This window comes from Gracilinanus agilis, chromosome 5 (genome assembly GCF_016433145.1).
Source record: "Gracilinanus agilis isolate LMUSP501 chromosome 5, AgileGrace, whole genome shotgun sequence".
Classification (NCBI taxonomy): domain Eukaryota; kingdom Metazoa; phylum Chordata; class Mammalia; order Didelphimorphia; family Didelphidae; genus Gracilinanus; species Gracilinanus agilis.
The window spans coordinates 267,115,742-267,137,547 of NC_058134.1; the positions used below are offsets into that span (position 1 = coordinate 267,115,742).

The 21,806-nt window shown below is 36.9% G+C and overlaps 1 protein-coding gene across 3 annotated transcripts in view; it reads right to left on the reverse strand.

Annotated features, from left to right (window-relative positions):
- LOC123249048 (RAB3A interacting protein) overlaps positions 1–21,806 on the reverse strand; it is a 55,077-nt gene that overhangs the window by 28,589 nt on the left and 4,682 nt on the right. Inside the window, exons 1-3 of one of the 3 annotated variants that reach the window (XM_044678012.1) lie at positions 10,502–10,524; positions 5,424–5,693; positions 4,760–5,018 (exon numbers count right to left, since the gene is read on the reverse strand). In XM_044678012.1, the coding sequence (XP_044533947.1) occupies positions 4,760–5,018; positions 5,424–5,693; positions 10,502–10,524 (552 nt within the window). Of the gene's footprint in view, positions 1–4,759; positions 5,019–5,423; positions 5,694–8,241; positions 8,253–10,501; positions 10,525–21,806 lie in introns of those variants that run through there. The other 2 variants (XM_044678013.1, XM_044678015.1) reach the window with 2 other exon arrangements.

Sequence of the window (21,806 nt, forward strand, 5' to 3'; positions counted from 1 at the left end):
TTTCTCCCTGTTCTACTAATTCAGTAGTTATATCAGAGCAGGATAAAACCAGAGTTCTTTTCTTATTTGTATCCACCTTATCCCACACGCTGACCTAGCAATGTATCTTAGACACAGTGAGCATTCAATGAATATTTTTTGATAAATATTTCTTTCTGCCCTAACTGGACATGTAAAAATACACTTTGGGTTTTTTATAGTTCTTGTTAATATTTTCCTATAAGAAAAGGGAGAAAAAGTGAAATAATGTGGTTTTTTTTTTTACTTATACAGCCCTCAATTGTTATCCATGGACTGGTGACCCAGAGTATAAAAGAAAGGATTTTAAAAGAATGGGTGATGTTTTCAGATTAGAAAGACTTGAAAAGTTAACAAGCTAGTGAATGTCATGTATGAAAATGGAATTGTTGTTTCAGTACCATGGCTTAAGGTTCAAGAATGAAAGGCTCCTAGGCAGGTAACTAACAATAAACATCAAAAAGCAGCATTGTCCTATGAGTACAGTGTGAGGATAGATTATATTCAGAATGATCCAGGGCCCTTAAAGACAAACCAAAGAGTTTTAGTTATTGGGAAAGTTATGAGGTAGGAGGGGAAGATTAGGGAAGGAACAGAAGACAAGAACAAAGAGGTTTTAGTGAAAAGGACAATGATAACATGCTGGAGAGAGAGAAACTGGCTCCTCAACTTTTTTTTTCCTCCTATTTTCTCAATCAAAGAGAATAATACCGACTGGAAAGAACAGAACCAAAACAAGGGTTGCCCATAGACTCCTCATTAATAAGCCATTTCAAATAAACCTTTTTTTTGAGTATGGTTAGAACAAAAGGATGCCAAAGACATAGTTTTATATTTATCATTCAGCAAAGCATTTGACAACAACTCTAATAATACCCGTGTAGAAAAGATGGAAAGATTGAGCCAAATGATGTTATAGTTAACTGAAATCATAACTGTTTTATGAATACACCTAAAAACTAGTGATTAATAAATGGACTCATGCCAAATTGGAAGGAAGTCTCAAGATCAGTTCCGGCTATTCTGTACAACATTTCTCTCAGTGGCTTAGATGAAGGCAGAGAGAGTACGCTTATCAAATGTGCAGAAGACCCAACAGTAGGGGTGAGAGAAAATTACCACCAGATTGGATGATAGAAGCAGGGTCCAAAAACATCTTGATAGCCTATAAAGCTGGGTTAAATCTAAAGGGATGAACTATAATTAAAACAAATGTAAATTAAATACTATAGCTGAGTTTTAAAAAATCAACTATGCAAGGAGAGGGTAGAGAAGGTACTTTAATAGATATGGAGGATTTAGTAGAGTACAAACTCAATATTATTCCACAACACTTTGCAGCAGGCAAAAAAAAAAAAAAGTTAATACAGTCCTGTCCCACATCAAAAGAAAAAGAATATGCAGAATAAGGGATGTGAAAATACTACTGAATTCTGCTCTGACCAGTTACATTTGGAATCATGTGCTCTGATCTCAGTCTCATTTTAGGAAGAACACTGAAAAAACTGAACATGTCCCAAGAAAGTTCATTAAGAGGGTGACAGGTTCAGTTGAAGACAGTGTGACACAGTGGAGAGCCGTGAGCCTGGAGGCAATATGATGGAGATTGGAATCCCACCTGACATTTAATTGTGTAACGAGTGACTAGACAGTTAATTTAATCTCAGATTCAACTTCCTCATTTGAAATATTGAGATAATAATATTTTTTCCTAATTTAAATTTTATTCTGTTTTGAAAATAACAAATCTTATCTCACAACATTGTTGTGAGATTCAAATAAAGTAGGTAATGGGAAGCATAAACCTTTTTTCAAGTATTATGTAAATGTTATAATTTTAAAAATTAATGTTTATACATGATTATCTCAATAGATGCTGAAAAAGCCTTTGACAAAATACAGCACCCATTCCTATTGTATAGGAATAGAAGGAGCTTTCCTAAAAACAATACTACCAAACTACCAAAAAACTATTAAAAATAATAAATAGTATATCCCTAAAACCATCAACAAGCAACATATGCAATGGGGATAAATTAGAAGCCTTCCCAATAAGATCAGGTGTGAAACAAGGATGCCCATTATCACATCTATTATTTAACATTGTACTAGAAACACTAGCAGTAGCAATTAGAAAAGAAAAAGATATTGAAGGTATCAAAATAGGCAATGAGGAGATTAAGCTATCACTCTTTGCAGATGATATGATGGTCTACTTAAAAAATCCTAGAGAATCAACTAAGAAGCTGGTAGAAATAATCAACAACTTTAGCAAAGTTGCAGGATACAAAATAAATGCAGGTAAATCATCAGCATTTCTATATATTTCCAACACATCACAGCAGCAAGAGGTAGAAAGAGAAACACCATTTAAAATCACCCTAGACAATATAAAATACTTAGGAATCTATCTACCAAAACAAACACAGCAATTATATGAAAACAACTACAAAACACTTTCCAAACAAATAAAACTGGATCTCAACAATTGGAAAGCCATTAATTGTTCATGGGTAGGACGAGCTAACATAATAAAAATGAACATTCTACCCAAATTAATTTACCTATTTAGTGTCATACCTATCAAACTACCAAAAAACTTTTTTAATGAATTAGAAAAAACTATAACAAAGTTCATTTGGAATAACAAAAGATCAAGAATATCAAAAGAAATAAAGAAAAAAAATGTGAAGGAAGGGGGCCTAGCAGTACCAGATATTAAACTATACAATAAAGCAGCGGCCATCAAAACAGTATGGTACTGGCTAAGAGATAGAAGGGAGGATCAGTGGAATAGACTTGGGGTAAGTGATGTCAGCAAGACAGTATATGATAAACCCTAAGAGCCCAACTTTTGGGACATGAATCCACTGTTTGACAAAAACTGCTGGGAAATTTGGAAAACAATATGGGAGAGATTAGGTTTAAACATCTCACACCCTACACCAAGATAAATTCAGAATGGGTGAATGACTTGAATGTAAAAGAGGGAAACTATAAATAAGTTAAGTGAACACAGAATAGTATACTTGTCAGATCTCTAGGAAAGGAAAGATTTTAAAACCAAGCAAAAGTTAGAGAAAATTACAAAATGTAAAATAAATGATTTTGATTATATCAAACTAAAAAGCTTTTGTACAAACAAAAACAATGTAGCCTAAATCAGAAGGGAAACAACAAATTGGGAAAAAAATCTTTATAACAAAAAACTCTGACATGAGTCTAATTACTCAAATATACAAGGAGTTAAAGCAATTGTATTAAAACTCAAGCCATTCCCCAATTGATAAATGGGCAAGAGACATGAATAGGCAATTTTCAGATAAAGAAATCAAAACTATCAATAAGCACATGAGAAAGGGTTCTAAATCTCTAATAATTAGAGAAATGCAAATCAAAACAACTCTGAGGTATCACCTCACACCTAGCAGACTGGCTAAAATAAAAGAAAGGGAGAGTAATGAATGTTGGAGGAGATGTGGCAAAATTGGGACATTAATGCATTGCTGGTGGAGTTGTGAACTGATCCAACCATTCTGGCTGGCAATTTGGAACCATGCTCAAAGGGCTATAAAAGAATGCCTCCCCTTTGATCCAGCCATACCATTGTTGGGTTTGTACCCCAAAGAGATCATAGATAAACAGACTTGTACGAAAATATTTATAGCCTTGCTTTTTGTGGTGGCAAAAAACTGGAAAATGAGGTTATGTCCTTCAATTGGGGAATGGCTGAACAAACTGTGGTATAGGTTGGTGATGGAATACTATTGCGCTCAAAGGAATAATAAACTGGAAGAATTCCATGTGAACTGGAAAGACCTCCAGGAACTGATGCAGAGTGAAAGGAGCAGAGCCAGAAGAACATTGTACACAGAGACCAATACACTGTGGTAAAATTGAATGTAATGGACTTCTGTACCAGCAGCAATGCAATGACCCAGGACAATTCTGAGGGATTTATGGTAAAGAACACTACCCACATTCAGAGCTTCAGTTACTTCTTTCCTAAGATCATGCAATTCATTAGGAGCAAAGCCAGGAACAGAATTCAGACGTCTGGACACTCTGTCCACGATTCTTTCCACCATTCCAGAAAGTAGCAAATATAAACTATCTCACATATTTTCAGAAAGGATTGAAGAGAAAAAAATCTAAAATCAAAATTTAAAAAATGAGTGTCCAGGAGGAAAGAAACTGTAAAATGCACAGGGTAGAGTATTATATAGAGTATTATAAACAAAAAGTAGGGGCTAACCTACTGAACTCTCACATCATCATAAAATATGGATACCAATTTAGGAACAAAATGTGTACTCACGACAGAAGAGTCTTAAACAGCAAATGGAAATGGCAACCGATTATTAAGGAAAACTTGTTATGCTCAAATTCTAAAAAACTCAAATCAGTCTGAACACTGAAAATGTTATTATTTTTTAAAATCCTACAGATTTGAGAAGCTAAGACTGAACAGTTCTCTGACCAATTGAGCCAGCACCACATAAATATTTATCAATCAAGTGGAAGTAATCTTGCTGTAACACCCAGATCTGACATATCAAGCTTGTCTGAATACCTCAAACCAGTGTCAAACCCTACCCACACAATACAGAGATAATGGATAAATACAACATTCTATTGACTTCTCTCTGTGAGAGATCTACCACATTGTTTCCCACTAACCAACATGAATAATTGAGAGTGCTGTATCTAAGAAAAAAAGGATAGATTTCTTTCTCCTTACCCTCTGAGCTTTTGCAAGTTCTTCTTTTAATCTTTCATAACCCTTTTCCCTCACTTCTAGAACAGATGGGCTCCGTAAACGAGACAGACTGTCAGTGCTCAATCCAAAAAAGTCATCATTGCCATCTGAAATCTCTGTGATTGTGGCATCCTGTAAAAATTCTCTCTCAGCACTGTTGCTATCCTTTCTGGATGGCAGTTTAGTTGAACCAGCTGTGGCTCCAGCGGTGGAAGTTGGTACTGAATCGGCAATATGAATGCTATAAAGGAAAAAGTACAATTTAATGCATAAAAATAGCACATCCTCATATTTGAGCATATGAACAGAGTAACAATAGAATTTTGCTAGCGTATCTGCATACAGCTTTCTGTAAAATTACGCAGATAACTCTCTATTCTTTAGAAAAACTCAAAAGACCATAGTTTGTTGCCAAGCCAAATTAAAATGTAACTGGAAAATGTTTAGTAAATAAAAATGCAGTACAACTTGTGGTTTTCTGAGTCAACAGGCAAGCCTATTTTTCTCTTTGAATTTGACACTACTCACTTAGATAATGCAAATCTAAAATACAATTAAAATAAAAAAGATAAATAAATTGTCTCAAGACTGTCCTTGTAGTTTTAAAAAACAAAAGGTTTTTTTTAAAGTACTTTTATTTACCTACCTGATACCTGCTATTTCACCACAATTTAAATGTCTGGGAGATGAATAAACAGGTTGTGTAGGAAGGTCAGAAACATCTAAAGTGTTAGGCTGAACAGGTGCTGCACACAGAGGATATGGCCGGTAGATGACACTTGGTGAGGTAGTTTGCTCCTGAGTGCCTGGCTCATAAACACGAAGAAGATCTGGTGAGGTAGGGGAGGCGAGGTTTACTTCATGGAAACCTTCCAAGGGGTCATTAGCCATAGTAAAAGCCTCATTATATAACACCCTATAAAAAGAAGCAGGTTATTAGCATTAAGATAAAGACCCAAATATTTTACCTAGATAAAATTATAAAGGTCAAACAGAAATAAGAAAAAAATGGACAATGGCTTAATATTCAAGTAAGAAGATTTTAAAAATTGAAGTCAGAAGTTCTGATTTTTTGAAACAACAGCAACCTGAAAAAGATGGTAGTACATTTTCCTACTAAAATGAATATAAATAAGCTAATGAAATAAAATACAGAGATACAAAACTGAATACTACTTCTAGTGTTGCTATCATATATGACCTTGGCTAAGTCAACTGAATTAATAAACTTATGCAAGTGTTTCTTCATGTGCAAAATAAAACGAAATTTTTTAAGACTCCTAAGAAATAAAGAGTGTATTACAAGTTTTTTTAATGTAAAGATCCAAAGGAAAAAAACAATGGCAATATTCCTATAGCACATTTTAGAGTTATTGCTACTCAACAAATTTAAGATTCTTGCTTCCCAAGATTATGGTGGAAATATTGTGTCTTTTACATTTAGGTGCATCAAAAGTTTCTCATAAAAGTCCTCAAATGTGCAATAAGCATGCAATAGCAGAAAAGAGGAACCAAAATCAGAAAGGATCAGGCAAGAAAATTTTCCAAGTAAGTCATTCAAGTGTCTCGAAATAATTAAATAAAAAGAGCTACAAGATAAATAAATATTTTCCTTCAACAATACATAACAGATCAGTCCACAGATTCATTTTGGGTTAAGTGTAGCATTTCTTAACAATTAATACTAACCCAAAATATGAAGTATAGAGAAACTAACATAAATTCTGATTTATATTATTTTATTTTTGTGAATGTTTTTGCTTTAAATAGCCATATGTATCTCTAACATGAAAAGTCACAATATTTGCATAAATTAAGAACAGAGAAGCTTGACTAAAAGGTTTGGTTTTGTTATTTTTACTTTCATTCCATAAACCAGTGGTTCCCAAACTTTTTTGGCCTACTGCCCCCTTTCCAGAAAAAATATTACTTAGCCCCCTGGAAATTAATTTTTTTAAATTTTAATAGCAATTAATAGGAAAGATAAATGCACCTGTGGTCATCACCGCGCCCCACCCCCAACCTAGATCGCTGCAGCACCCACCAGGGGGCAGTAGTGCCCACTTTGGGAATCACTGCCATAAACAATAAATTCTTGTTTACCATGAAATCAAACCAGAGTTTTCCTAGTACTAAACATGAGCCTGCACTGCAAAGTGAAAGGAGTGCTCTATGGCTCTAGAAACAGAAGATTTGGGATTAAATCCCAGACACTTAACACCTTGAATAAGTCACTTAATCTCTTAGGTCTTTGTTTCCTCATTAGCAAAATATAGAAGTTGAACTAGTTAGCTTCTGAGGTCCCTTCCAGTTTCAGATCACACATTTTAATGTCAAATGTATTTTATTTGAGCATCATAAGACATTAGAATTGAAATGGCAGTTAAATCTCCTTATTTTTTGGGGGGAATGTGAGGTTGCATAGTGGCAAAGTTAAGCCTGTCCAGGTCTCCTAGCTTCCACCCCAATGTACCTTCCACTATCTCATGCTGGTCCCATTTGTCTTCCTAAAATAAGAGGCAAGAGCTAGAATGAACAGGAAAAGTGTTAAAGAGAATGTCTTATCTTCCCATGAGAAACTGTTTCAGGGTAGAGTTGTGGAGCTATGGGCAAAGAGGGTAGAGGGTCACATACTGTGTACTAGTTCCCTGAAGTGAATGAAAAGAACAAGTCTTGACTTGGAAGGGATCTCAAAGGTCACAATCCAAATGGGGTCTCACAGAGAATTCCCTCTAAAACATCTCAACAAGAAGCTTTTATCTGATCACCTCAAGAGAAGAGGAAGCCTCTGCCTGCTGAAGTGGCCCATTTCACTTTCAGATAGTTCTGTTTGGAAGACTTTCCTTAACTAACCTATAATAGTCTCTCTACAACTTCCACCCATTGCTCTACCATCTGTGATCACTCAGGACAAATCTTTCCCATGAGAGCCCTTCAGACACGTCAAGCTGACTAAACATGTCCAGTACAGAGCTCTACTTTTCAAGTCTCTCTGAAGGTCTCCTAAGGGACTCCTCATTGGGGATATGGCTTTATTATTTCACTAAGGGTTCTGATACTCCTTGAGATTTTCAAAGTATGGCTCCAAAGACTGGTGAAAACCTCACTGGGATAAATTATGAGTAAGACCAAGTCCCCTGACCTCCACTGATACCAACCAAAACATTAGGAGTGGTCTAGAGCAGAAGTGTCAAACTTGCCTAGTTGGAAACCAGATTAAAAGTAACTGGGAAAAATACAACATACACAATGTTAATTTGTGGTTTTCTAAGTCAATATTGATGCCACTGATCTAGAGTTCCTCAAATCCAATCATAAAATCAGGGATATGCGTCATGGGAGATTTGGCTATGGCCATTCAATTAATAGTAATTCTAATATTCACTTATACACCAGAAGGCTTCAGTACCACCTGTTTCAAATTAATGTCCTAATCTATCTTCAATCTTCCTTTTAGGAAAGACTGGAGTTCCATCAGACTATTCCCATGACCCTTCAAATAATGGGTTTCTTTTATTAAATCCAGTCGAAAATTGCTTTCTTCTGCCCTGGAAAGGGAAAGAAAACAAAAACTCCATGGTTTTACCACTGTATTTTAAATATTATGAAAAGGAATTCAAAGACCATTTACAGAATCCCTCCAGCAGATTTTCCCCTTCCCCAATTCCTTTTACAGGCTCCTTCTTTGCTGACAATAAACATGCTCAAATCTCCTAAAACTTTTAATAACCTTCACTTGACCCTGCTACTCCCTTAATAATCTTTCCTCCTTTTCCCCATTAAGTTTCAATAAGTTGTACTCAACACATCCCAAATCAAGCTAGCATATTTTTACCTTAAGTCTGCCCTTCAACTTCATGAAATCCATCAGTGGCCACTAAGTTTTCTACATCGATCTCTTCTATGTCCCTCATTATGACAGTCAATAAATTCTGCCAATTCTACCTTTAAAATTTTTTCCATCCAAAACCTTCTCTCAAAATTTGTTTATATGATTCCATAATCTTAATATAGGTCCTGTTTATCACCAGTTTTTTTACCTCCATTCTCCTCCTATTACCATGCCTATCCTTCAGAGTACAGCCAAGTTAAACTAAGGACAACATAGCTGAAGTCAACCTCATTATAAGAACAATTCTTCCTTACTTTCTAAGACAAAATGACATCACGATGTCTTGACTTGGATTTAAGTGAGGTAGAGTTGCACAAAGTCATGAGTCTCGCTCTCTCTTCCAGTTATCACAATCAACAACAAAACAAAAGTCAGGATGACTGGTGATGGCCTAGGATACAGGGGATGGCCTCAGCATCTTCAATGTCTGGCCAAGCCCGAAGCCTCCATAGCCCCTGCTTCAGTCATCTTCATGGCCATTGAAAAAAAAACTTCTTATCTGCCCATCTTGACAGAGGAAGTCTTCACATGCTTGGAATAGTCATTCCTTTAACTCACCAACAGGTCTGAAGCATGTCAGTTACTCTCAACTTGACTTTTGTAAAAGAGAATTCTTTACTCTATTGTCTATCTTGAATTAACACTAACTTAAGTACTCCTACCAACAAAAAGATTGAAGTAGATGGAGGAGTTAGCAAGTCACTAAAATGGGTGACAAGAGAGTAACTGGGTAGCTCAGTGGATTGAGAGTCAGGCCCAGAGATGGGAAGTTCTGGGTTCAAATCTGACCTCAGACACTTCTCAGCTATGTGACCCTGGGCAAGTCACTTGACCTCCATTACCTACCCTTACCACTCTTCTGCCTTGGAGTCAATACTGAGTATTGACTCCAAGGCAGAAGGTAAGGGTTTAAAAAAATAAAATAAAATAGGTGACAACCCAGAAACTTGTGAGTCTTTTGATAAGAGTTTATACCTTCAGAGGATGAGAGGTATGGATTCCAAACTTGTGAATTCTATGATCAGAGTTGACACCTTCAGTACCATAAAAGCAAGCCTCAAGAACTCTCTCAGAGCAGATTGTCTTTGAGAAGATAGTCTGAAAAAGTGGCTTTTAGAGATAGTTTTCAAAGGAGCTTTGCTGAAGACTTCAGCTTGGAGCTCGGCTTCAACTTGGACTCTGACTCTTGGACTACTTCATGGGATGAGTGAAAGGCTGGCTTCTTTCCTAGTTTCTAGAGACTAGCTTCCATCTTGGAGGAGGCCACATGGTTACTCACTACCAGCCTTCCTGGTTGAGAGCTAATTAATCTCTGCCTAGATTAAGATAGACAACTTCTCTAACCTCTTCACACTTCTCTACTTTATTGTTTCCTCTCCATTTTGTAAATATTTGTAAATAAATTTCTGACTCGAGATATAATAAATATTGGCAACCACATAATTTCATAAAATTATTGTCCAACCATTAAATTTAACCCTTACACTTTGCCCATTTGCTAAGGTTTTACCAGGCCATATCACTGTGTTATAGTGGATAGAACACTGAACTTAGAATCAAGAAGACCTGTGTTCAAGTCTCACTGGGTGACTATTTAGCCCTCCTTTGCCTCAGTTTCCTTTCATTAAAGATATAAGGAAACTGAGGACATTTCCATTGTATATTATTGCCCAAGGCCACATGGCTAGTAGGTTGCAGAGCCAAGGATGAAACAACCTTGTGCCTATAATCTTTTCATGTCACTCATCCGCTCAAAAACTTAATACCGCCTTCATGTTGATGGAGTAAACTTCAAACACCTTTGACTAGAATTCAAGGCCTTCTACAATCACCCACCCACCTTCTCAATCTTCATGATATTCAGTCCCATAAAGTCTATAAGAAGTCTTTCTTTAACATATGAGAAAAGGAAAGTGTAGGCCACAATCATGCAAATACTAAGATAACCAAGCTGGCATTTGAACCCATGCCTTTTAAATATAAATTCTGTATTCTTTCTATAATTATAACACAAAGTCCAGAGTTTAAGGTCTGACTACAAGTCACTATTTGGCCTTAGGCAAATCAATTCAACTCTCTGGGTTTCTGTATATTCATTTATAAAACCACAGAGTTGGCCTAGTAATACCTTTAATCTCTCTCAATTCTAAGAAGTTCTCTAATGGATTGATATTACTCCCATCAAGATATAGTAACCCCACTAGGCCTAACCAGAAACAGGGAACCAGTGAGTGACATAATACAAGAGGAAATTAAATTCACTTGGCATAGTTTACTCTTCAGAGTCCAGCTGGCTGTTTCCTAATTGAACTCATTTTTTTTCTGGTATTGATGTTAAACTAATTGGCCTGTAATTATTAAGACTGTTAAGAGAATATATCCTAATCCGTTGAAATTTTTATCTTTCATTCCATTTTCCATCTCTCTGCCTTTACCTTGACATGTCTGAAATGCACTTTCTCCTAACCTGAGTCAGAGTGTCCCTCTTTTTCTTTAAGATTGTAGGGAATTAAAAAAATTAATTTGTTCTTCTTAGGGTGGACATCCATTCTACCTCCTCATTAGTAATGAAAGTCTGTTTAGGATCACAGAATTAGAGCTCAAGGACATTTCATGATTGCCACAGGCCCAGTGAGTTGGGAGGCTTCTTATCTCATCTCAAGGTCAAAAGCCATTAGGCTATCCTACCTCCTTATCTCCTCATAGCTTTAGAAGCTAAGGGAGTCACTCCTGAGGACATGGCTACCTGTCCATAACCTTGCCCCTGCCAGGTGGAAGCTTGTGATAAGCTCATGCTATGTATCTTGCTGTTTCTGATTGGGACAGAAGTCACACATAGTTTGTAAATCCTAGCCTCCAAACAATGGAGACCTGGCAGAATGGGGAGAGGATCTTGCATCAGGAATCTATATAATGTTTTATGTCTGCACCATGCATTGGCATTTGCCATTAGGGCATTTCCCCCTTTCTCATGAGGAAGAATAAAGACTGCTTCTTATACAATCATTCCCTGACCCCAGGTTTGTAATTGTAATTTGGGTGGGTGGTCATTTTTATCCCACTCAAGATGTAGCTCTCAAGCACCATCTTCTGCATGAACATTTCCAGATAACTTCTCCCCACTTTTACCTCCAGCATTTGCTATAGCAGTAAAACGAGAAAAAGAAATTAAAGGAATAAAGTATAAAGAGGGGAAAAAATATTCTTTCCCAAAGTATAATAGTTTAGAAAACCATTCACTATTAACTGAAAGAGTTAATATCTCCAGCAAAATATGAAGATTTAAAATAAACCTGCAAAAAATAATCAGCCTTTCTGTATATTTCCAAGAAACTCTAACAGTAAGATAGAAAAAGAAATTCCATACAAAATAACTACAGAATTTATAAAATACCTAGCAGTCCAGCTAACATGACTCATAACAATATGAATACTTCCACAAAATACCTTTTACAAAAACAAATACATAAATAATTAGAGAGGGATTATTCATGGCTGGGGCATACCAATATAGTACAAATGACAATAAAATGATTTACAGATTCAATCTAACTATTCAAAGGGTAGCCTTAAGAATTAGAAAAAAATAACATTCATCTAGAGGAAGAAAACAGTAATAATCAAAAATATTTGGTACTACTTTAAAAAAAAAAAAAAAAGAAAGAAAGGGTGGTTAGATTACACAGTGGATAGAGTTTAGGGCCTGGAGTCAGGAAGACTCCTCTTCCTGAGTTCAAATCTTGCCTCAGACACTTACTAGCTGTATGACTCTGAGCAAGTCACTTAACCTTGTTTACCTCAACTTGCTCATCTATAAAAGAGCTGGAGAAGGAAACAGCAAACAATTCCAGTGTCTGCCAAGAAAATCCCAAATGGGGTCATGAAAAGTTAGACATGATTGGAAAAATGACAACAACAAAAAAATTAGAAAAGCTGATCAGTGGAACAGATTATCAGATCCAAAAGTAATTGGGCATAGCAGTGCAGTGATAAAACCCTAATGACTGAATAAGACTGAATAATAACTCTTGGAAAGCAGGTGAACCAAAATAAGGTTTAGATCAGTATCTCACACTATATACTAAAATAAGCTCTATATCAGTGATTCCCAAAGTGGGCGCCACCGCCCCCTGGTGGGTGCTGCATCGATCCAGGAAAGCGGTGATGGCCACAGGTGTATTTATCTTTCCTATTAATTGCTATTAAAATTTTTTAAAAATTAATTTCCAGGGGGCTAAGTAATATTTTTTTCTGGAAAGAGGGTGATAAGCCAAAAAAGTTTGGGAACCACTGCTCTATATGGACACAATAATTACAATAATAACATTTATGTGCTTTAACTCAAATGTTTTTAATTTTTTTTTATTCTTATATAAGTAATTTAACAAAAACAGGATTTAAGTTTTTTACTTTAAAAAACTGATTTTTATATATCCTATACTAAATTAATCAAAAACTAGTTAAGACAGAAAAAGGACCAAATACCCCCCATTCTTTGACAGTCTTCCCCCCACACAAATGGAGATTATAGTCCAAAAACAACTCTTAAGGTTTATCTCATCCTCATCTATTTTTCAAATGAAAAACTTAAGGCTGAGGTCTGTGGCCACGTAAATTTGTCAATACTTCCCTTTCTTCCTTTTGTGTCCTTTTCCCCAGTTGTTCTCTCTTCCCCCTTCTTTCATCTTTACGCCCATCTCTATTTTGCTGCTTGCTTACTTTCTTACATGGCTTGTGGTGTCAACTGCCAAAGCAACACTTACTTAAAATAAAAGTGATTAATAGTTCCATTGGCCACATTTCAGACATACTGTATATAAAGCAAAAATCTGTGGGACTTCCAGTAAAGATGGTGATATGAAAAGCTCCGGACAAAGCTAGTTTTCCTAAGAAAGTCTCCATTACAGATGTAAAAGGTCAGCAGATGAAGCAATAAATAATAACACCAATAAACCCCTTCATACAGCCCTAGACTGAACAATATAACCAAACCTGCATATGGCTCTGGTTAGGGGTCCATCAGCAAGGCCTGAAACCAACATGATCTCTAGTTAATGGGACCTAAGCCAGGAGGATCTCAGCTCTGACCTGGAAGAGTCTTATCGAAGTGAGAGAGCCACCTCCCAGTTGGTGATTTCCCAGTGAGTTTCTGAACAAGCAAGGAATAAAGATCACACATTTATTAAGCACTTAGTAAGTGCCAGGCCCTATGTGGGGCCTTGCCTTGGGTCTAGAAATACAATTTTTGAAACAATCCCTAATCTCAAAAAGCTTATTTAATCAGGATGATTAAAAAACCTAAAATGGAGAATTCTGATCACATAATATTGAAATATTTTTGTAGAAACAAAATAAATCCAGTTAGGATTAGATTATTTATTCCTTTCCAGAGAGTGAACCAGGAAGGAAATCCTCCAGAATACCAAGTCAAATCCCAAGATGGATGCAAAGAGTTTTCTCACAATTGTACTTCTCAAGCAACCCATATATCTTATCTGAAAATTGGCCCCATACTGATAATCAGTTATTGTTTCCAAGTCCTCTGATTGTTTACAGACACTCTGGGGAGTGGAACACCTCCTTTGTTGATTTTAGGAAGTTGCATCTGTTCACTTTTTCCTCTCCCAACTTATAAAGTCCCTAATCTTTAAATCAATTAGAAATCAGAGTATCTAATGACATAGGGTTTCTTTTTAGTTAATTGTCCTAACTAGTTTTTTTATGTATAAAAAGTCTGTTTCCCCCTTTATTCAGGTGGGCTCAGTCCTAAACCAAGGAAAGGTCCTGGTCCCAATTTGTTAAGCAATTAGCATGCTCTGCTTAATAAATCAAAATGCTCAGAAGCTCAAATCTTTGCTTTTTCAGTCACTTCACCTTTCACCCCACCACCCCCATATAAATAAATGCATATTAAAACAACCCGAAGTTATACCTCACATTCCACACACTGGCAAAGATGATAAAAATGGAAAATGACAATTGCTAGAGGGGCTATGGAAACTCAGGTACACTAATGCTCTAGTGGTAAAATTATGAAGGGGTCCAACCATTCTGGAAAGTAATTTGAAACTATGCCCAAGAATTCACTAAACTTCTTATTTGTTGTTGTTCAGTTACGTCCAAATCTCTATGACCCCATGCTGTTCATGGAATTTTCTTGGCAAAGATAATGGAATGGTTTACCATTTCCTTCTCTAGTATGCATAGCCTTTACATCAAAGAACTGAAAAGAAAGTGAGTGCCTATCATATGCTAAACAAATTATGGCATATAAATGTAATGAGATATTATTGTATATATCCCTAAGAAGGAAAGAAGCAGATGTAAAGAAACCTGGAAATACTAATAGGAGTTGATTCACTTACATGAAGTTGGGGGGGAAGAGTGTACAAAAAAATAAAAGATCATTAATGAAATATTTTAATATTTATGGAAGCATGCAATAGGAAGTTCAGAAAGAGACATAGGCTTCACCATGTTAAATATGTATGTTTTTAAAAGCTGTAGATAATAGATTCATGGTTCACATATACCCAGTCTTTTCTTTTCTGACCTTTGTTCATGCTTGCTGATTGTCAATTTCATAATAAAAAGTCTTAAAGAAGAGGGACAATGGTGATAAATTCTGTTTTAGACTTGCTAAATTTGAGGTACTAGTGGGAAAACCTAGTAGAAATGCTGAGCAAACTTTTGGAAAGAAATGAAAAGTGTTTAGGAGGAAAGACACAGATTTGATAATCATATGCACATACGAAAAACCTCCAGGATCCACCAAGATCATGAAAGGTGACAGTATAGAGAGATGTGAGTATGGAGGGTCAGACTTCCACATGTAGGAGAGAACAAGAGGTAAAGAAATAAATGAACTAAAGACTAAAGAACCAAAGTGGAGCTCTACTGAAGGCAAAGAAAGAGAAACTTTCAAGAAAGATGGACAAGAGCACACAGAAACTAGTAAAGTCATTTCTATCACTAGTCCTAGCACAGTGTTTTTATACAAATGCTTCTTTCCTTCATTCTATTCAAGGGTCAAACACTTGAGAAGGATCATGGATTATCAAAAGACAGAGAAAATACCTTTGACAAGGGTAAGATGGTAGCTTGGCAGAGTGGAAGGACCCCTGGATATAAGTTGCTAAATTCAATTCCAGTTCTGCTATGTCCTCCCAGGGACATCAGTTTACTCCCCATACTCTCAACTCCTTCATCTGTAATTGAAGCTGTTACACTAGAGCTGTGTTGGTGAACCTATGGCACATGTGCCAAAGAGTGCCAGAGGGGGCTGCTCCCTTCCCCCTCTCCATCCATGCCGGAAAACTTTCCTCACTTCTCCTACCTATCTGTCCAGCAGCCCAATGGGAGTGCTTCCTCCCTCCCCTGTCTGGCATAAGGCCAGAGCTCCCACTCAGCGTTTGGGTTGCAGTTTGGGCACTCAGCCTCTAAAAGGCTCACCATCATTGGACTAGAGCAGGGGTCGGCAATGTATGGCTCTCAAGCCATATCTGGCTCTTTTGAGGGCCAGATATGGCTCTTTCTGCAGGAGCCATAAAGTCAATTTTTTTCAGGTGCTATTACAGGAGCGCCCACTGTTACAGGAGTGCGCACTGTGAGTACTGTACGGCTCTCACGAAATTACATTTCAAAAAATGTGGCATTTATGGCTCTCACGGCCAAAAAGGTTGCTGACCCCTGGACTAGAGTCTGAGATGTTGTCCCAGCTATGTCCCTCACTAACTATGAGATGCTGGTCTTGTCACCAAGCAACTCTGGACCCAATTCTCATCTATAAAATGATTCTTTATCTACTTAAACAAGAAAGTTGTAAGGATATGTTTTATAAATTTTAACCTTCAATGGAAACCAAAATTATGACAGGCAGTATGGCCTGATTGGGAAAAACCCAAATCTGGGTTCAAATCTCAGCTTATTCCTATGTGAATTTGGGTAAACAATTTCTCTTCGTTAGGTCTCAGTTTTGTCAACAAAACTGAAATAACTTTCCAGGTCCCTTCCAGCTCTATATGAGGCAACTACATGGTACAGTAGATAATGTTCTGATTGACTCAAGGTCAAACCCAACTTCATATACTAGCCGTGTGGCCTGGGCAGGTCACTCAACTTGAATGCCTCAATTTTCTTATTTGTAAAATGGGGAGAGTAACAGCCATTTACATTCACAGTGTGGTTTTGAGAATCTTCCTAGGATCATTGTGAGAATAATATAAAATATCTATAAAGAACTTTACAATCCTTAAAATACTATATAAATGCTATTATATCTATGAGGCAGCTAGGAGGCACAATGAATAGTGCCTGCCCTAGAGATAGGACTGGAGTTCAAATCCAATCTCAGGCACTTATCAGCTGTGTGACCCTGGACAAGTCATTTAACCATGTTGTGCCTCTGTTTCCTCATCTCTAAAATGAGCTGGAGAAGGAAATGCTAAACTGTTCTTGTATCTTTGCTGAGAAAACTCCAAAAAGAGTCATGAAGAATGGGACTAATCAACCAAAAAAAAAAAAAAGTATATCTATGATCCTATGACCTTTAAAATAATTTTCTATCTTAATTCTTCTATCAAATATAAGGCCCATTTCTGTTCTAAATACTTATGATTAAGAGATCCTTAGTAACTAAAAGGAATAGTTTTAGCAGAGCAACAGGAATGGAAGCCAAACTGTAACAGGATGAGGGAGTGAATGAATAGTAAATTAGACTCAGATACAAGTAATACTTTCTAAGAATTTAATAGTAAGTGATACAAGAAGGTGATAAGAGATTTGAGTGTTTAGCAAAATCAATGTTTTAAATTAGAGAATGAGTATTATTTTATTGTTTCCTTTAAAAAAAAAAAATACTGGGTCTCCCCATCTCACCCAGGCTAGAAGTGAGTGGATTACTCAAGGTCTGAAACTACTGCTGATCAGCCTGAGAACTCTGGCTTGTCCCATTTCTAATCTGGTCTGGTAAGGCAAGTTGGTGGCCATACCATTGCCAAAGTTGGTGACACTTGATCATCAAAGTCCATAGCAGCTCAAGAGAGCTATCCACAGCTTCTGATTGCAAATGTAACTGCCTTTTCAAAGCCAGAAGTATTCTGGAAATATCTGTATTCAATTATATATGATTCTTCTTTGCTTATTAAACTGCAGGCTGAAGAAACAGCATACGTAGCACAGGAGCTAGAGAACTGACCTCCAAACCAAAAGCTTTTGAGTTTCAATTTCACCTTCTGACAATTCCTGGCTATGTGATCATGAGTAAGGCACTTAAGGTCTCAGAGCTCCAGGTCATTCTCTAAAACTCTTAATTTTCAGAGAATTTTCAGTAGGGCCATCCACAAGCAGGGCTGTACCCCATACAAGTAAAATAGCAGGTCAGTCTCCATTTCTATTAAACCACATTATTTATCATTTTTTAAAATGCATATCCTCATATGCTTGTTCACTCTTTCCCAAAGTACTTCTCACTGCATCTGACAAAGAGAAATCTCCAAAACACACCTCAAATATCAACATTTCTTCTTGATAGGTCAAACTTCAATGAACTTACCTGGTTCTTCTTTTAACATACCATCCTATGGGTCCCTTTAGCATTTGTTTTCCAGGTCTCTTCTTCATTCCAAAATAAGAAATATTTTCATTAGTCCATTAATTTATATTTCTACATCGAATTTCATTTTCTACTATGCTTAAATTTATAATCCTGAAGATAAAAGCTAGAATTAGCTAGTTGGCAAAGTTAGAATAGTCTGTATCAAAAATTCTTCCCCAAAAGTCTGTGACACACTCTCCTACAAATTCGGAGACAAGTCAGGGGAAGGTGGGCTCAAATTTAGAAATTATATGTAATTAAGAGTATCTCACAGCCACTGGTTGGATGGACATTTTCTTCCTTCCCAGTGTTCTCATGAAGTTTTCCTGAGATGGGTGTAACTCTTTGCTGAGCCCCAGAAGGGAGCCCTCATGGAGTCCTGAAGTCAAACTTCTTTCCATCCCAGAAGGTCCTACTCTCTGAAGCTGCCTCCTTTAACTCCCTACTAGATGCCTCGTTTGTTACCTGCCTGGTCTCTTTGGTCAAAGGAGGGTCAGGGAATTCAATAGTCCCTCTGGTACCACTACCCCACCCTCCTGCTGACTTCTGTGTCTGGCCCCTCAGCATATTTCCAAAGCATAATTCTCAAAGTATCTTGCCTTGTGTAACTTCTTCCCTGATATGAGCCCAGAAGTATGTACCATTCTTTCAAACCATCCCAATACATTTCACCCACAGTCTGAAGCACCTATTTTACACTTCTGAATGATGACTCCACAGAGGTGTCTGGAGAATGCTGACACTTAGTTTACACATTTGGCTGATTCTATAATTCAGAGTCCTTCTCACCCACTAAAGGTATCAGCATAAAGTGTCTTGTTAGTGACATTAATTGGAGTACTCTGACACAGGGGTAGTCCCTGCATAGTTTTTATACTTTACAAAGAAATTTCACAAACATCATCTATTTTTATACTCACAACAGCACTGTATAGACAATATCATCCTCTCCATTTTAAAGATTAGAAAAATGGCTGAGAGTCAGTTTTTTTCCAAAACCCACACAGCCACTAAGTGGCAGAATTGGCAGCTGAAGCCAGGTCTTCTAATTCCCGGTCCAGCTTTTGGGGAATCAGTGCTCTGACACAATCACCACCTTTAAATTCTCTTTTTGGAATAGAAAATAATCTGATTCTCCAGCAGAATTTAAACTCTTTGAGTGCAAAATTTCCTAGCAGAGTGCCTTAACCAAAGTGCTCAGTAAATGCTGAATTACATTGACCCGATTTCCTAGAAGTAGACCAAAACCAATCCAAATGTTCATGGGGACTGTCACCCAGATGTGTACCTTTATTGTTCACAGGCAACATGTCTCCACCTCAAAATACAAATGTGCTTACAGATGTGACGGAAAGGCCACCTATAAACCAATTAAGCAATTTCTTGCAATTCATTTAATTTCTCTTCTTCAATTTTTCTGTGAAAATAGTGTCTGAACCTATCATCCTTCAGAGGATGCTCCAATAAATAAAAAAGATAACTGAAAAGTGACTTCAGCTCTTTTAAATGGAAATTCTTCCATGAGTTCTAGGAAAAAGTTCTACAATGTAAGCTAATGATTTCTTTTCAAATTCTCACGGAGGCTAGAATAAATACACAGCTGATAAATGAAGATATATATATATATATATACCAATTGGTATATTGTTTGGGTATGGGGTAGAGAGAAGAAATAACCTGCCTTTATGATTTATGATATATTTACAAATATTGTAATCTGGCTAAAATTTATAAGAGAAAAGTCAATCCATCCTAATAATAACTCATAAGACTTTAACTGACTTTTACATTTTAATTATTGATTGTGTGGAAATTACAAGAAAACTAAACTTTTATAGTTCTATAAGAAATGTTTCATTCAGCTTTTCAGCAAAATCAGTTTTTGGTTGTCAAAGACATATACTTTACAAATATGTATGTGTTCCAATTACATCACAAAAAATGTTGAAGCATAGAGTTGCTAGAATTTTGCTTCTTAAAAATGCTGCAAAACCTTGTACTTTTAACAATTTATGTGCTTTTGAATGTTTGCTAGTATACTTTTATACAACAAACATTTAAGGTAGACACCATCAAAGTAGCTATACTATAAAGAGCCCTTTACTAAGAAGTCGGAGTTCTGGGTTTGAGAGTCAGTACTGACATGGGCTGTGTAACCCTGGGAAAATCATTTAACCAGAGCCTGAGCCTCGATGTGTCACCAATATTAATACATGTATGGCCTACCTCACTAGCTAATTATAAAGATTGTGTAAACCTTGAAGCATTATTGTTTAGGGGGAAAGTCCATCAGTACATGTATTTTTTAAAACTTTTTTTAGTTTTTGTTCTGTTACATCAATCAATAAACATTTGGTAAGTGCCTACTACATGCCAGGTACCCTGCTAAATGCCAGGCATACAAACAGAGGCAAGGTGGACCCCGTCCCCAAAAAGCTCACAATCTAATGGGGGAGATAACATGCCTACAAACATACAAAATAATCTATATAAAGAATAGGAGATAATGGACAGAAGAAAGGCACTGGAATGTAGGGGGAAGGGGAAAATCAGAAAGGCTTTTATAAAAGGGATTTTTGAAACCAGGAAGTTCAGCCAGCAGATTTGAGGAGGGAGACATGAGGAGACATGGGGAGCAGCCAGAAAAAATCCTGGAGCCAGAGATGGAGTGGCTGGTTCTTGGAACAGCCAGGAGGTCAGTGTCACTGGAGGGAAGAAGTAAGGTTTAAGTAAAAAGCCTAGCAAGGCAGGAGGGAGCTAGGTTATAAAGGACTTTGAAGGACAAACAGAGCATTTTGTATTTGATCCTGGAAGCAAAAGTTTCCTGAATAGAGAAGTGACATGATCAGACCTTCGATTTAGAAAAATCACTTTGGTAGCTAAGTGGAGAAGGGACTGGAGTAGGGAGAAACTCAAAGCAGGGAGACACACCAGTTCAGGTGTGATGTGAGGAGAGTCTGAACCAGAGGGATACCAACCAGAGGAGAGAAGGTGGCAAATACAAGAGATATGGCAAAGATGAAACTGACAGGCTTTGCCAACAACTTGGGTATGAAGAGATAGTAAGGAGTCCAAAATGACTCCTAGAATTCAAGCCTGACATTAACCCTCAATGTTACAGACCACTTTAAGCAGTCTGGTGAAGCTCTATGGACTCTTTAAAATAATATTTTTAAATGCATATAAATACATAGGATTACAAAGGAAACCAATTCTACCAAAATAAAGTCTCAGATTTTTTCCCATATGAGTTCACTGACACCCTGAAATCTATCTAGGACCTCAGGTCAAGAACCTTTGATTTAAAGCAATTTAACAGGGGGCATCTGGGTGACTCAATGGATTGAGAGCCAGGTCTAGAGGTCGGAGGTCCTGGGTTCAAAAGTGACCTCAGACACTTCCCAGCTTTGTGACCCTGGGCAAGTCATTTATCCCCCATTGCCGAGTCCTTACCAATCTTCTGCCTTGGAGCCAATACACAATACTGATTCTGAGACAGAAGGTAAAGGTTTAAAAAAAAATAACTTATTATTTAAAAAGTT